At 53.1% G+C, this 15,661-nt stretch overlaps 1 protein-coding gene across 2 annotated transcripts in view; it reads right to left on the reverse strand.

Annotated features, from left to right (window-relative positions):
• The window catches only part of PCDH19 (protocadherin 19), a 58,510-nt gene extending 51,843 nt beyond the window's left edge, over positions 1-6,667 (reverse strand). For both annotated transcript variants that reach the window (XM_050310459.1, XM_050310458.1), the window contains exons 1-2: positions 4,525-6,667; positions 1,185-1,512 (exon numbers count right to left, since the gene is read on the reverse strand). In XM_050310459.1, the coding sequence (XP_050166416.1) occupies positions 1,185-1,512; positions 4,525-6,665 (2,469 nt within the window). In that variant the 5' untranslated portion in view covers positions 6,666-6,667. The remainder of the gene's footprint in view (positions 1-1,184; positions 1,513-4,524) is intronic.
• Between the last annotated feature and the right edge of the window lie 8,994 nt (positions 6,668-15,661).

Consider the following 15,661-nt stretch of genomic DNA (forward strand, 5'->3'; position numbering starts at 1 on the left):
CAAAGTTCCTGCTTCTACCCAATAGGGCATTTGGGAGCAGAAATGCCCACGCAGATCTGTGGCTGAAAACATGCAAGAAGAATATATAAGTACTTAATTTGAGGTCATTCCCACAGAGCAAGTGGCCAAAACTGTGCCCACACCAGTACACAGCCTCTCAGGAGCTGGTTCTGTGAGGCTTCAGCAGAGGTTAAACACCAGGGTTCAATAAGCATTTTGCCAATACAACCACAGCAGGACCAGGCCACCAGCACCAGCCCTCTCCAGCAGCCCTGCAGACTCTCACAGAGGGCTGGGCTCTGCTCTCTGTAGCACCAGGATGAATCTGAAGCAGCTCCACTGACTTCAGCAGCACCGTTTTGCATTTGCACCAGCACACTCAAGACAAAACAGAGCAAGCCATAAATATTTCAACTGCTTCTCCAGCTTTGTTATCCTGTTCAAAGCGAGAAACATGACAAACCTTTGATTGTTTTGCTTAATATGAAACAATAATTCAAAGAGAGACAAACAAGCAACATTAAATGATGCCTGTGATGTACAGGAAAGCTGAAGAATTAGAAGAAACTGATGAGGATGGAGTGGATCAGAGTGGCCCCTTTCCCTGCCTTCGGCAGGTACCATCCATCCCTCCCATGCCAGCAAGGATCCTGCATGGTGAAGGAACAGCAGCGGGTCAGGTGTACAGGTAATCCCACTGGGGCATCCTCTGCTGTCTGCATCCCCAGCACAACCAGCTGCTTGCAGAGCAACAGCTACCAACACCACTGTCCTCAACCTTTTAAGAAAACTCCTGTGAAGGCAACGAGTGTCTCCTGCCTTGAGCATCTCCACACTCAAAATCCACCTGCAACACAGCCACCTCTAGCCTTGAGGCAGCCTGGCCTGGCCCATCCCCACCTGGGCACTTCTGTGCAGTGCCTGGGGGTGAAACATCCACCCATAGCCACACATCGGGGCTGCCCCAGAACACACAAGGCGGGTACCTGCTGCTCCCCCCCGTCCATCCTCCATCACTCCCATGCCCTGGCGTGTCCAGCACACAGAAACCACCACTGCCCGTTTGCTCCACACCTCGTTTTGGCAGCGCTTACATAAACAGACCCGCACTCCGCGGTCCGTGCAGTCCAGGCACAAACCCATTCCCGATGCTCCCAGGGCTCGGGCTGTCCACCTGCACTCACCTCTGGCAGCGGCATCCCGTTGATGATGAGGTCGGGCTGCTGGGGGCTCTGCCCCGTGAAGGTGTGATGGTAAATGTGGTTGGAGCCGGCGTTCCTGTTGTTCTGGCTCTCCACGTTGAGGAAGGTGCTTTCGGAGCGGCGGCAGCCCAGCGGCAGGGTCTGCTGGTGGTAGTCGAAGTAGTTGAGGGATGAAGTGAGAGAGGAGCAGCTCACAACGTTCATTTTATCCGTCTCCTCCACATCCCGCGGTACCAGGCGGATATCATTCTTGCTGATCTTCTTCTTCTTGCTTGATTTCTTTTGATGCCCATAGGAGTACTCTGCGATTCTGGGGGGCAGAAAGAAAATGAGAAGCTGAGAGCATCCGAAATCCTGCCCTGCTAAATACACATGCAGAAACCCAGAGGGCTTGGCCCCCTTCTCCATGTAGACTTCTTAGTCATGCATATTACGTCATGTTTTGGGTCTGGTGGCACGACACCGTCTTTAGTTTATTTTTATATGTATAATGTTTTCAGGTCAAATACGAAAAATAATGGGAAGGAAGAATGCCCCTGTTTTATTCTAGTGTTTGTAATTGCTGATATTTAGTTACTAGGAGTAAAGTCCAGCCTACAGAAGAGAAAAATGGAGATGTTAAAAATCCATGAACTGAAAAGGGTACCTGCATTCATTTCCATGCGTAATAAGGATTTTAAAAGTGATTTAATTTGCTCCTTGTAATGAAAATTCAAAATGAATAGCAGATTTCTTTCCCAGTTCATCTTCCATAGCAGTAAATAAAGCAGACCCAGAAGCAGTCCTAGCTGGCAAGCTGTATTCTCTCACACTCCAAAGGCTGTTTGTTTATTAATGCTTTATATAAATTGCTGGTGTTTTGACTATCTCCTGATCATACCTGATAACTCAAAATCTTTTATCCAACCGAATCCCATTCTTTCCTCACCCCCTGACACACACATCCCCTTCTACTGGGAAATGCTTTTACCTTCTGGAAATCGGAGAACAGAAACCGTGTTTTGCAAAGAGAAATTAGGCTTTTTGACCTTTTTTTTTTTTTTTTTTACTGCAAGCTTGTTTTTCTCTGCCTTGCTTTCCCTCTTTGCTTCCCACCTGCCAAAAGAATCAACTGATGAAGTACCTTGTTTGTGTTCTGCAAAACATCGGAGGAAAAAAGTTACTGCAAAACACCACCCAAGCAAATAATGACAAATTATTTGCACCTTGCATTAGCTGGCTATGCTGAGCTCAGACTGACTGTGGCTTCGCTTTCTGTAGTGAGCAACAAAACAGTCCCTGCCATGAATTTGTACATGCACAGCATTGGGCAGCTCAGTATTTCCCAAGGAGGCACATCAAATGCTACCCACAGTCAGAATACACATTTGAAAGCCAGGATTTTGCTCCTCTTCTTTTTATGATAACAGCATTAAAGAGAAAGAAAGAAAGAAAAAAAAGATAGCTGCAACAGAAATAATGGGATGAATAAATAATACAGTTTATCTGGAAAGGCAAATATTGGACAAATATTCTCGTTCCAGAAAGCTAATTGCCTGAGCATGAAAATGCCACCAAGTCGAAGAGCCCTCATATATGCCCCATAAATTAACACATTTTTGAAGACTCTCCAGCAGCTCGTGTGAAGAACCTCTAAAACAAGGCACTGCAAAGCCTAAAGGCACGGGGAGAGGGTGCCCCATGCTCACAAGCCACTGCTGAGCCTGCCTGGTGCTCCCCCACCTCTGCAGCTGACTTCTGCTCAGACACACTGACAACAGCCCAAGCATCCCCCTGAGTGTGCAAATAAATCAGGGGAAGGCAGGGATTTCTGTTGTGCCAACAATCTATATGCTGCTGACTCGTCTAACAATGCTTGATGAAGCTTTAATTGTTTTGTTTACCTAAATGTTTAAGTTTGGCAATGCGAGAGCCCAATTATTTCCTGCAGGCATTCATTTTGCTGTCCTTTCTCTATTGACCAATTATTTAATTAAACCGCACTTCATTAATCCCTAAGCCGTCACAGTAAACCCAGCGCTTATACATATGTGGGAAGCTGTTAGGGGCACCACCACAACATGATTTTTATCCATTCAAGTCCTATCCTCATTTAATGGGCCGAGCTGGCAAGAAATCTGGTCTGTGAGCTTTCACTTGAAGCTAGACATCCCATAATACAGCACAGACCGACCTTTATTTCCAGATGATTTTTCCCCCATCGAGCAAAAAGGCTTATATACGCACTTTACACTGTGAAAACGGGGTACAATACCCGAACTCTCCGGCATTATTTCTGCGTAAATAAAACTTTAAAGACCGCACATCCCCCCGCGCCGCTGAATTGCCAGGGCCGAGCGTGCGTTTCCAAGGTAGAGCAAAATTAATTTCCATCCCTCCCCTCTGAAACGACTCAGTGCCAAAGGAATGGAGAAGTCATGGCTATTTCACTAGTAACAGGATTAAACCATTTATGAGGCATTGCAGCTGCTCTTTTATGGCATCTGATTGATATTCATGTGTGGTTAGCATTTGTCTCCTAACTTGTGTAACACAGAGAATAGTAAAAGAGAGACAATAATCGCCAGGCTGTTACATATTCAGGGGGACTGGATTTCCCCTATCAGCCTTTCAGTGGCTCCGGGCACGGGGCTGACCTCCCCTCCGGCATTTCGGACCCCGGAGCACGCATCGAGCCAGGGCAAAATGACACAGCACTGCAAAAATCCTCCCTCGCCCCAGCACTCCCAGCCCAGCCAGCCATGCCGGGTGCTGGAGCTGCGCATCGGGGACAGCCGGGGAGGGGGGGGTTGCCACTATTTTATGCAGTTGGCCCCATCGCTGGCCGTGGCGTGGAGCCGCAGCGGGCGCACAATAGCTCTTTTGAGCGGCGAGCGAGGGCTTAGGGATGCCACCGCGCCGCTCGCACCGTCGGCTGTGGAGATGCTGCGGTGGCTGGGGGGGTTTCCCCCCTCACCAGCCCTTGGAAGCTGTGCTGGAGATAGGGGGCTGCTCAGGGGAACCAGCCACGTCCCCGGTAAAACCGTTCTCCCCGCTTCCTGCGACGGAGCGCGGAAAACCAGGGATGCTGCAACAGATTGTCAAGCCGCACAATTAAGTCGATTCGTTACTCGGCAGGGATTTCTCCTGCTCTCCTCCCAGAGAGCAATTTTTTAAAGCTTCGCAGGAAATTTTCTTAGAGGGATGGAAACCTCACTTTTGTTCCTAAAGCAAATCTACCTCCCTCAACCCCCACCAAATATGTAGCAGCAAATGCAAAAGTAACTGTGATGGCAAAAATCAAAGCAGACCCGCAGGTACACAGAAACAAATATGTCTTTACCTGCAGTTGTAGGTCCTGATTTCCTTGTTATCCCTTTTGCACTTAACTGCCACGAAGATCATGGTGACAAAAAGAATGGCTGCAATAGACCCCAGGGCAATAATGAAAATAAGGGAGAGGTTAACAGATCCTATGGACTCTTGGGCATCCAGGGCTGGAGACAGGTATATCAAAATCAAGGCAGAAGCCGAGAGAGATGTTTTCCCATGGTCATGAGCCACCACAATCAACTCGTAGGCTGTCTTGGCATTCTCCCCAAAGGCTCTGGTGGTCCTTATCTCTCCATTGACCTGGTCTATCTCAAAAAACCCTCTGTCTCCTTCCACCATTTCATAGGAAAGTCTGCCATTTTCACCCTCATCATAGTCATCTGCCTTGACCACTGTCACCAGGTAGCCGACCCCCGCGTTCCTGGGGATGTACACCTCTGCCGTCCCGTTGACCAGCGGCGGGGCCGTGATCACAGGGGTGTTGTCATTGACATCCAGGACGATCACCCTGACAGTGGCATTGCTCTGCAGAGAGGGATTACCCCCATCTTTTGCCAAGACCTTGAATTCAAAGGCCTTTGTCTGTTCATGATTGAAAGACCTCAAAGCATAAATATCTCCAGAGTTGGGGTTGATGGAGACATAAGTGAAGACAGGCATGTCCCTGACTTGGGAGGGCACAATCTGGTAGGAGACACTGCCATTGAGGCCCAGGTCAGGGTCTCTGGCAGAGACTGAGAGGAGGTAGGCCCCTGGGGTGTTGTTCTCCTGCACGATGACCTGGTAATAGGGCTTGGAAAAATGGGGATGGTTGTCATTCTCATCAGTGATCTTGACCGTGAAGGACTTGGTGGCCTGCAGAGAGGGGATGCCATTGTCCCTGGCCTGGATGGTGAGGTTGTACTGGTCCCTCTGTTCCCGGTCCAGCCGCCCGTCAACCAGGATGGTGGAGAAGCTCTCGTACTCCTGGAGTCGAAAAGGCACATTGCCCAGGAGCTTGCACTGCACCCGCCCATTGGCCCCGGAGTCACGATCCGAGACCCGCACCAGGGCGATGACGTACCCCGGCGGGGCGTTCTCGCTCACCTCCACCAGCTCGCTGTTCACAGACAGCAGGTTGATGAGGGGCGGGTTGTCGTTGGCATCCTGGACACTGATGGTCACTTTGCAGTGGGCAGGGATGGAGTTAGGCCCTAAGTCCTTGGCCTGCACATCCAGCTCATACACGTGACCCTCCTCGTAGTCAATGGCACCGCTCACCGTGATGAGGCCGCTCTGGGGGTCGATCTGGAAGAGCTCCCGGGCCCGCTCTGAGACATAGCTGTGGAAAGAGTAGAGGACCTGGCCATTGGTGCCCTCATCCGGGTCAGAGGCATTGAGGCGGATGACTGGGGTACCTGGGGGAGCATTTTCAGGCACACTGACGGTGTAGGCTGGCTCCTCAAAGAGCGGGTTGTTGTCATTGGAGTCGATGACACGGATGCTGAGCTCCACGGTGCCAAAGTTGGGTGGGTCACCACCATCCAGTGCTGTGATCACGTAGCTGTAGTGGGACTGAGTCTCACGGTCTAGGCTCTTCTCCACCACCAGCTCAGCAAAACGGGACCCATCACCCCGTGTCTTGGTCTCCAGTCCAAAGAGGTCATTGGGGGTGATCTCATAGCTCTGCACACCAAAACTGCCCGAGTCCGGGTCATAGGCACTCTCCAGTGGCACCCGGGTACCAGGGCTGGCTGTCTCTGAGATCTCCAGCTCGATTTGGTCAGTGGGGAAGCTGGGCGCGTTGTCGTTGAGGTCCTTGATCTCCAGCTTGATCACGCAGATCTCCATGGAGCTGGACATCACCTCCAGTGAGATGACGCACTTGGGGCTCTGTCGGCACAGCAGGTCCCGGTCAATCTTCTGCTTGGTTACCAGCAGCCCCGACCCGGGGCTGATGTCCACCAGGTGAGGGGCCGAGTTGGAGACCACCCTGAAAGCAGTGGGCTGCCGAGGGTCCAGCACGAACCCGGCGTCCCGGGCGTCCTTGGCGACGTTGGCGATCACCGTGCCGGCCCGCTGCTCCTCCTCCACCGAGTACTTGAGGTTGACGAGGGCCCCGGCGCCGGCCCACAGCAAGGCGGCCCCCAGCAGCGCCGGGAGAGCCCCCATCGCCGCGCCGCCCCCTCCGCCCGCCGCGCCGCGCCCCGACGGCCGCCGGCCGCCCGCCTCAGGCGCCCGCCGCGCTCATGCGGGCAGCGCTGGCCGGGCTGCCCCGGCGGCGGGCGGGCGGGCGGCTGCGGGCACCGGGAGCCGCGGTCCCGCCGCGCACACGCCAACGCTGCCCGCTCAGGCGCCCGCGCCGGTGGCGCCCCGGAAGGACCGTGCATGGCGAGCCAGTGCGGGGTTGCCAAGCCGAGCGGCACCGAGCCGAGCCGAGCCGTGCAGAGCCGAGCGGAGCCGCGCCGAGCCGAGCCCGCTCCCGCCGGCGCTCGCTGCGGCGGCCGCGCCACTGCCCGCAGTCCGGAGCGCCGGCGGGCGGTGCGGGGCGGGCGGCGCGGGCGGGCGGCGCGGGGGCGGGCGGGCCGAGCCGCGGCCAATGGGCGCGAGGGGCGTGGCCGGTCCTCCGCGTCGCCGCCAATGGGAAGGCGTCGCCGGGCGGGGGCGGGGCTGGGGCGGGGCCGACGGGGCCCGGGAGCGGAGCGGGACGGGTTGGGAATGGGATGGGATGGGATGAGATGGAGAGGGACCTGCCGGCCGGCCGGGAGCGTGGGTGCCTCTGCTGCCCCTACTGTCTGTGCTGCCCTGCGCCGCTGAGCTCGCCCCGCTGCCCGCGAGCTGAAGGCGCGCCGGCGCTTTGTTTGCGCGGCCGCGGTCACCGACTGTTCCTTCCTCATCGCGCGGGGCGGCGGCAGCGGGTCCCTGCGGGCAGCGGGTCCCTGCGGGCAGCGGGAGCGCCCCCAGGCCCGTTCGGTCTCTTTCACTCTCTGGCAGGAGGGTGCCCGCCCCCCCGGACAGTGTGACACCCCTGGGGGCCCGGAACGCCGGGCGCTCCCGGGAGGCTCCAGCCCCGGCATCGCTCGCTGCGCCCTGCTGAACCCTGGACAAATCCCTGCCGTGCCGCCTCCTCCTAACAACGAAATAAAGTGTCTCGTTGTCCGTGTGCCGGTGCCTCACCTCGAGACTCCGCGCTCCCGTACGCAGGGTCCCGGGGTCTCGTTACGGCGCCCAGGGGAGGTGTCACCAGGACGGGGCGGAGGCGCGGCGCCGTTGCATGGCGGGCGCGGTCGACGCCCGGCTCGGAAACCTCCCAACACGCCGCTCCCCGCCACGGGGTTAAAGACGGGCCGGTGCCTGCGCATCCACGCCGCGAACAGCCCCGCAGCCCACCCGTCGGTAGCGGCCGGCCGGCGGGAACGGCAGCGGGGCAGGGGCTCAGCGGATCTGCGGCGGCACAGGTCCCGTCGGGGCGGTTGGCAGCGGGACCCGACGCCTGGACGGGGACGCGCCCCGCGGGCACAGCGCGGTGTCCCCGGCCCGGCGCTCCCCGCCCCGCCCGCGCCGTCGGGCCCCGCCGCTCCTTCCCAGGCACAACGGCGCCATCTCGCGGCCGCCCGCGGGAGCTGCGGCGGGACCGGCCCGGGCGGCGCACGGCGGGGCCCCTCGGACGGCACAGCCCGGCCACGGGCACGCCACCGCCGGGAACAGAGCCTAGGAGGGGACCGGGACACCCCCTGCCTCCGGGGACACCGTTCCGCACGACAGCACCCATCTACGGTCGCCATCCCCCGGGATAGCATCCATCCACGGACACCAATCCCTCAGCAGAGGAAAAAAGCCTTTGCCGGGTGATTCTTACCCTCCCTGGAAAGCAGCATCGTAGGTCATTGTGACCCACGGGGGAGTAGGGGTGGGACACGTGGAGGCGGCAGGTGGGGACAGCACAGAGGGGCAAAGCCTTTTCGAAGTCTCCCATGAAAAAATTAATTCTGATGACTTGAACTGTGCCATGTGGATTGAAAACCTGGCTGAAGGATCATAAACAAAGGGTAATTAGAAGCAGGGGGAGGTGTTTATGGGGTACTGCAGGGATCTAGGTTAGGGCTGCTCTCATTTAATACCCTCATTAATGACCTGGAAAGAAGGAGTAAACTACACATTAATGAATTTGGCAGATGATGCTATACTGGGAGGTGCTGTGAGCTCCAGCAAGCATAGAAAATTAACACAAAAAGGGCCTAGTGAGATTAGAAATATGGGCAGGAAGCAACTAAAGGAGCTGTGCCTTGGACAGATGTGAGTGAGCGCGGCTGGAAGGCAAAGGCAAGCAGGAGCCAACAGCAGGATGGGCTGAGCCAAGTGCTGGAGCTACTCCCCGGTGAAGGGCCTGGGGGTCAGCAAGGGGGATGCAGGAGGGTGCTGTGCATAAAGCCAGTAGGGATGGATCAGCCTCTGGTGTTTGGGCCCGGTCCATCCGAGGGCAGTAGCGAGGCACTGGGAGGCTCAGGTGTGGCCGAAGCTGGAGCACGGGGCTCCCTCGGCACAGACGTGTTGGCGGCAGTTCAGAGGGAAGCCACACAAATGATCAAAGGCACAGGGAGACTGATTTCTGAAAGAAGATTAAAAGGCTTAAATATATATATTGCTTGGTTAAGAGCTGTCCATGGGGAGACAAACTAAGAGCCTTACAGATCTGGTTGGAGTAAATAGAGAGGGAGGGAAGGAATTATTTAATAGAGTACAAGGGGCATCACCAGAAGGGATGACAGGAAATGAAGAAATGGAGCATTTAGGTTGAATGTCACAGGGGAAAAAATCCCCTCTGCTGACAGCGAAAATTATGAGGCTGCGACGTGGTTCCCTGGAGGGAGAAAGTTCTGTGGCTTGAGATATTTAAAACCAGACAGGATCAGTCTGAATATAAAGGCGCCTGGGATCAGCCACTGGCAGGGACTCTGTGGAGGAGTGAGAGCTGGGCAGGGATACACCTCATGTCCCAGCTCTTTTTCCACTGAAATATTTCTTCATATATCACATATATAGAACATATGCATTTTTTTATTTATTGCATATATGTACTTCTGCTACTGTAGAGAAAAATCACTGACATGATGAATGCTGTGCCAGGCAGGGCTGAAAAGGCCTGAAATTCTGAGAAACTTCACTGTGGGTATGGAGGAGGATTAGAGGTGTGTTAATGACAGGTATGAGGTTGCTGAGCGTAGAACCTGCACAGTGGGATATGCCCTGGAGCACAAGGTCTCCTGCAGGTTTGGGTTCTGTAGAACATCTCTTATCTCAGTGGCTTTCTGCAGGATGCTCTCCAGTTAGCCAAGGAGAAGCCAGGCCACAGCTGGCCAGCTGCAGATCACCCATAACCTTAACACTCCATCCTTTCACCTCCAGCTAATGCTCAGTTTGCCAGAGGCTGTGACAAGATCCCTTTGGAACAAAACAGCATCGATTGCAGCCCCACCCATCCCCATCTCCTGCCTCACTGGAGGTCTGTGCGTGCTGTCAACAAAATGGATTAATAGTCCTATTATCAGTTCAGATGGATGGCCAGGGTGAGGAGAAAACATCGCGTCCCAGGGAACTCAAGTAGACACATTAATAAAGATGCCACATTTTGGCTCTGAAATCTAAAAGCTTCGCTCCACTCCTTGCAACACAATTAGTTTATCCAAAGCCCAACACTCCTGTTGCAATGCACCTGACGATGCCCCTAGCATCGATGCCTGGTGGCCTGGCTGGGAGGGAAGGAACTAGTGGTCCCCATGTCCCCCCCTTGGCCAAATCCCCTGCAAGAGCTCTCTGTAAGACAGCAGCCCGTATTGTAGCACCCTACTCCAGTCCTGCTGCAATTGGGGAGCTGCATCACCCTTCTTGGAGCCAGCTTGATGACCCCAGCATCAGGTTGGGGGGGTCCAGGGTGGGCACAGGGCCAGCCTGAAGGCTGAGGAGCAGGACAGCACCATGACCTGTCAGTCACCTACCACATTTATGGGTCCAAGCAACATGGAATGGAGATATTGGTTCTGCCCACACTGGAGAATAAGGAAAGCTTTTAATCAAAAGCAAGCATTGCAGCTTGCAGCCCTTTGTTAGAGCACTAACATGGTGTCTCCTTTCCAGCCTAATATTTATAGCTGTCTCTGTCATACCTGTCAAAGAGTAAATCTCAGCATCTGAAACATGTATATTTAAAACTATGATATAAGAGGGCCAGCAAGCCTAGGGGTTTTATTAAACATTCCTTGTGCAGGGATGAGGGAAAAGGACAAACAGGGGATGGGCCCTTGCCCACAAACATCTGCTGCCTGACCGAGCTCCTGCTCGCATCTCTGTCTCTCCTAGGATGTGAGACTGCAGGGGATGATGGGCTTTGGGGGGGCTCAATGCCCACTCTGCATCCCTCCATATCCAAGGCTCCTATGGTGGTACCCAAACAATCACTCACATCCTCTGCTACAGGATGGGGGGAGTAAAAGGCTCTCAGACTCCCCAGGCATCCCATTTCTCTGCAGGAACATGCACAAAATAGTTTGAAATTTTGAAATCTGTTTTAAACATCAAGAAGGAACTTTATCTTTTTAATTTTTTAGAACCTTTGTTTTAATTTCATGTTTCCAAAGTGTTGTTTTTCCCCTTTCCAGCACCTTTTCCTTTTAACTTCTAGGTGAAGTAAAATAAATGATGTAGGTTTATTTTTTCCTTTCTTTGCTTATCCAGTTCTGCACAACTTGAAAGCTTTTCAAAGCATCTGGTGTCAGGAGTTACGGTTTAGGTTTGTGCTTTTTTTTCTCCTAGCAATGTTTCTAATATCACAGCAAAGTAAAAAAAAAAAAAAACCAACCTGTAGTATAGAAAAAGGAAATGAAGAAATAGGAAAACTCAGAACAAAATCCCTAGACCATTCAGCCATCAGACATCTACTGTGGGAGGAAAAAGGGAAGGCCTAACTGGAGAAAAACACAAGATTTTGTATTTAGGGGAACATTTAGAAAATAAGACATTAGAATTAAACCCATTTTTTTCCCTTTGATCTTGTGGGAATTCAGTGTCCATTCTCAAGAGGATTTGGAGTGAAGGGATTCTGGCCAGCTCTGCCCATCAGCCCTCTGAAAGCCAAACTTTATCGAGCATCTTCAGGACTTGCAGACATCTGTCTGTGTAACTCTGTTAGCAGTTTGCACATAATGCAGATAAGGGACCGCTGCTGTAAAATATTGAGTCTTTAGACTATAAAAAACTGTCTTTCTAAGCTGAAATCTAACTTTATTTGTACTCCTGCAATTCCACCCAAGTCAGCAGGGTTTCCTGGCTGTTAGCAAGGGCAGCGTCTGGCACGCTCCTTCCACAGGAGAGGTTAAAGTGCCAAAGAGAGGACAACATCACTCTGAGGAATTCGATAAACTCCTATCACTCAATAGTTTAATTCACTTTTACTGATGCAGCATCTTTTATCAAAGATTACATAATGCTGAATAATCATGAAGCACATAATGCAGTGCCAGACAGGCAGTTATAATCAGATTTAAAGTCTATATTTAAAAAGTGACAGGTGCAGGGCTGATTCTCCGCTCCAACACTGGTGTCAGTCCAGAGGAAGCCCGCTGGACCCACTCCCGATGTACACAGCCTGCCTGGCAGAAAAACATGGGGAAAGGGGAGAAATAGTTGGATGGTCCTTTCTGGAAGTACCTAGGGAGCCAAGCAGGCACATCCTGTGTGAACAAAGGCAGCATAGGGCACAGCAAGGAGCTGGGAAGTGACTGGCTCTCTGCAGCCTGCACAGAGCAATAGCAAGGCAAGGGCAGCCAGCATCACAGAATGGTTTGGGTTGGAAGGAACCTTAAGAATCATCTCTTTCCCAGCCCCCCTGCCATTTGCAAGGACACCTTTCACTAGGCCAGGTGCTCACAGCTCCATCCAGCCTGGCCTTGAACACGCACAGAGCATCCGCATCTTCTCTGGGTAACCTGTGGCAGTGACTCACCACGCTCACAGGCAAGAATTTCGTTCCAATATCTAATCTAAATCTACCCTCTGTCAGCCTGAAGCTATTCCTCCTTGTCCTACGACTCCATGCCTCTGTGCAAAATCCCTCTTCAGCTCTCTTGTAGCCCCTTTTAGGTACTAGAAGGTGCTCCAAGGTCTCTCTGGAGCCTTCAAGGTCTGAAACAAAAAATGCTGCATGATTCAGGGGCTGTAATAAGTGATACAGCCTTTCCCCCCACTTCACTGGCCTCTGCCCCACTGGCTGCTGCAGGATCACACCACAACACCGTGCAGCTTGAATAATTTAATCCGATAGCTTGCAAGAAAAGCTGACCTGAGGGTCTGAAGAGGGCTGCTGGTCACCCCCCCCACAAGTGGCTCCCCACAGTGCTGTAGCTCACCTGCACCTGGCAGCCTGCGGGGAGACACAGGTTCCAGCCATGCTGGCTAAACATTTCCCATGCAATCAATTCCAGGGTATAAAACCATCAAACAGGATAACCTTGTGATCAAATGGCCAACAGAGAGAAGTGCTTAATATTATCCACTCCAGATAATGAGCCGTATTTCCAGCTCAGGCCCCAAACACACATCACCATGCGCTAAATGCCCTGCAATTGCCTGCACAACAAGTTAAGCAAAGATTAAAAGCGAGGAGGACAGAAGAGGGAGGGTAGAAAATGAAGCACAAGGCAACTGGAATGCGTGCCCCTGGCACATGCAGGAGCTGAGTCGAGGGAATGCGGCGGTGCAGCTCCGTGCACAATTCCATGGTGGACCCTCCGCACAGCGCGTTGGACGCCTGCCTGGATTACAAACCGCGCGTGCTGTTCCCCACACAGGTGAAGAACAGACGGCCTCAGGGTTTACAAGGCAGCACTGCCATGGATGAATTAAGAGGCAACCGAACCCTCTCTGCAGGAGACCCGCCTGCTGGCGAAGGTTATCCCGGGTGATGGCAGAATCTCCGCTCTTTCTACCCTGCTTACAAATAGCACGTCTTAATTCAGTCCCTGGGTCCCCTCATGCACAAACAGATTGCGAAGGTCGGGGAATAAAGGTACCTGGGGAAGGGCAGTGATTTAGTGAAACGGAGAAGTGCAGTGCCTCTAGTCTGAACAGCTTCACAGACAGCACATAGAGCTCAGCCAACTCCGCACAGCTGCTCCAGCAACGCCCATCCCATCTTTCAAAACAGTCATGAACACAACTAAATCACTTATTCTACATTCCTCTTTCTACTTTTCTCCCCCTTTATTCCTGCATGCTACTTCGTCTGCTGCTGACCCCATGCAAGGGGTCAGAGAGAGGGCAATGCTTCCATCTTCCAGCACAAATTAGATACCTGGCACTGGCAGAATGTTGATTGCTCCCAAACATTCATCTGCCTTTACACCTGAGCCACAAGCCTCCTGGCCAGCATGCCAACAGGCAGGGGAACACATTTCTGGGATATACATCCTCCTGCCGCAGCGCTGAAGGCCAGCTGGGAGATTTCGGCAGCATTCCTCAGTTGGTGCAACTTGCCCCAGCTCCAGAGCTGCTGGTGGAGACATGTAGCACCAGATGAGAAGTAGCTGCAGGGCCAGGACACAGCTCCATCCCACCAAGGTGCCCACTGGAGAACACGGCTCTGGTTTCTCACTGGTACTGACTTAGCAGCATCCCACAGTTTGACATTTCAAACACTGGCTGCCTTATCCTCCACCTGGCAATTAGCAGTCCAGGCACCAGTCATGGTGTGCTTCCCTCCTCTCCAGCACCCCCTGCCACTCCTGCAACTGCAGACATAGGGAAACTCCTGTCAAAACCCCAGCTCTGCCCCAGCATCACCACATGGATCATTTTCACCCATGAAACTGAGATTCTCACGTTCTGGCACCCCACCTGTGCTGTCTGCAGTGAGCCTGATGTTCCCACACTGCAGCACAGCCAGGATACCAGTAGTGTTTGAGCTGAGTACTCAGTGATGTGGGATGTCAGGAAAAGTGATTCGTCACATAACATTACCTGCGAGGGAAGGGAGAAAAAGCTAGAAAAATGCCTAACAATCGCTGTAATTATGTCCTCTTGAAATGGCTACACAGTGTCAGACAAGGGCTGGCATATCTTATCACAACTGAACCTGGGTGGATGCTGTTCCAAGCCAGTGATTAATAGTCTGCAAGGATTTGTTTTGGCACGGTGATAAAAATGAGCACAGCGTCTCAGAAAGATGCCAGATGGATGGCCTGGAGCAGAGCCCCCCAGCCAGCCACCAGCACGCCTCAGAGCAAGGGCTTGCTCCTTATTTGTGGGTAACAGCATCCTGGCAGGGACCAGCTCATACCACTGCCCCAGCTCTCCTTGAGCTGTTCCCAGTGCCTCACAGAACAGGTGGAATGCTGGATGCAAAAGGCAATGTATAGGCAAGGTTGTTGGCTCTGTCCCCCCACAGCACAGGCTGCTGAGCAGCACAAGCATGCAGAGGTAGCCTTATCACCATCCCTACATTGGGTGCACTTCCACAAACAACTTCCTGGGCCTCATTTCCAACAGAAATACCAGGCAAAGCCTTCCTTCTGCAGCACAGACGGGTCCTCCTCCCCTTCCCCAGTCTGCAGACCTCACTTACTCTGGGGTGATGAAACACCACACTCTGGGCACCCAAAACAGCAGCTGCATCTCCAGAAGTGCAAAAGGATGAAGCATAGTCCCTCAGGAGGCCACCCACCTGCCATGAAGTTGGTGTGCACTGTGCCCAGCCTGGGACAGATCTGCCTTGTCCCTGGAACCCTGGGACAACATGCTACCAGAGCTGACATGGACCCTATCCTTCAGAAAAGGACACAGCAGGGAGGTGGCAACCAGGCCTATCCAGCATCTCACATCACTTACCCCTTTGGAAAGTAAGAGACAGATCCTGTCTGTCCATGACATCAGGTACCAACATCTCAATGTCTACTGATGCCAATATATCCTAAGTGTGAGACTCAGGATAAACATAAGCCCAGCTGGGCCACAAGACATATTGTTTGGGTCAGGCTGAGAATCACTTATGCAGTGTTTTATTAACCATAATGGATAGCTGTGCCTGGTAAAATGAGTAATAATCTTGTTTAAGGGATCGCTCCTGAATCACACAGTGTTGTTGCCAATGCTGCAAACTTTCCATACTGCTCTGCAGG

This window comes from Myiozetetes cayanensis, unplaced genomic scaffold, assembly GCF_022539395.1.
Source record: "Myiozetetes cayanensis isolate MyiCay16 unplaced genomic scaffold, myiCay2020 scf15, whole genome shotgun sequence".
NCBI classification, from domain to species: domain Eukaryota; kingdom Metazoa; phylum Chordata; class Aves; order Passeriformes; family Tyrannidae; genus Myiozetetes; species Myiozetetes cayanensis.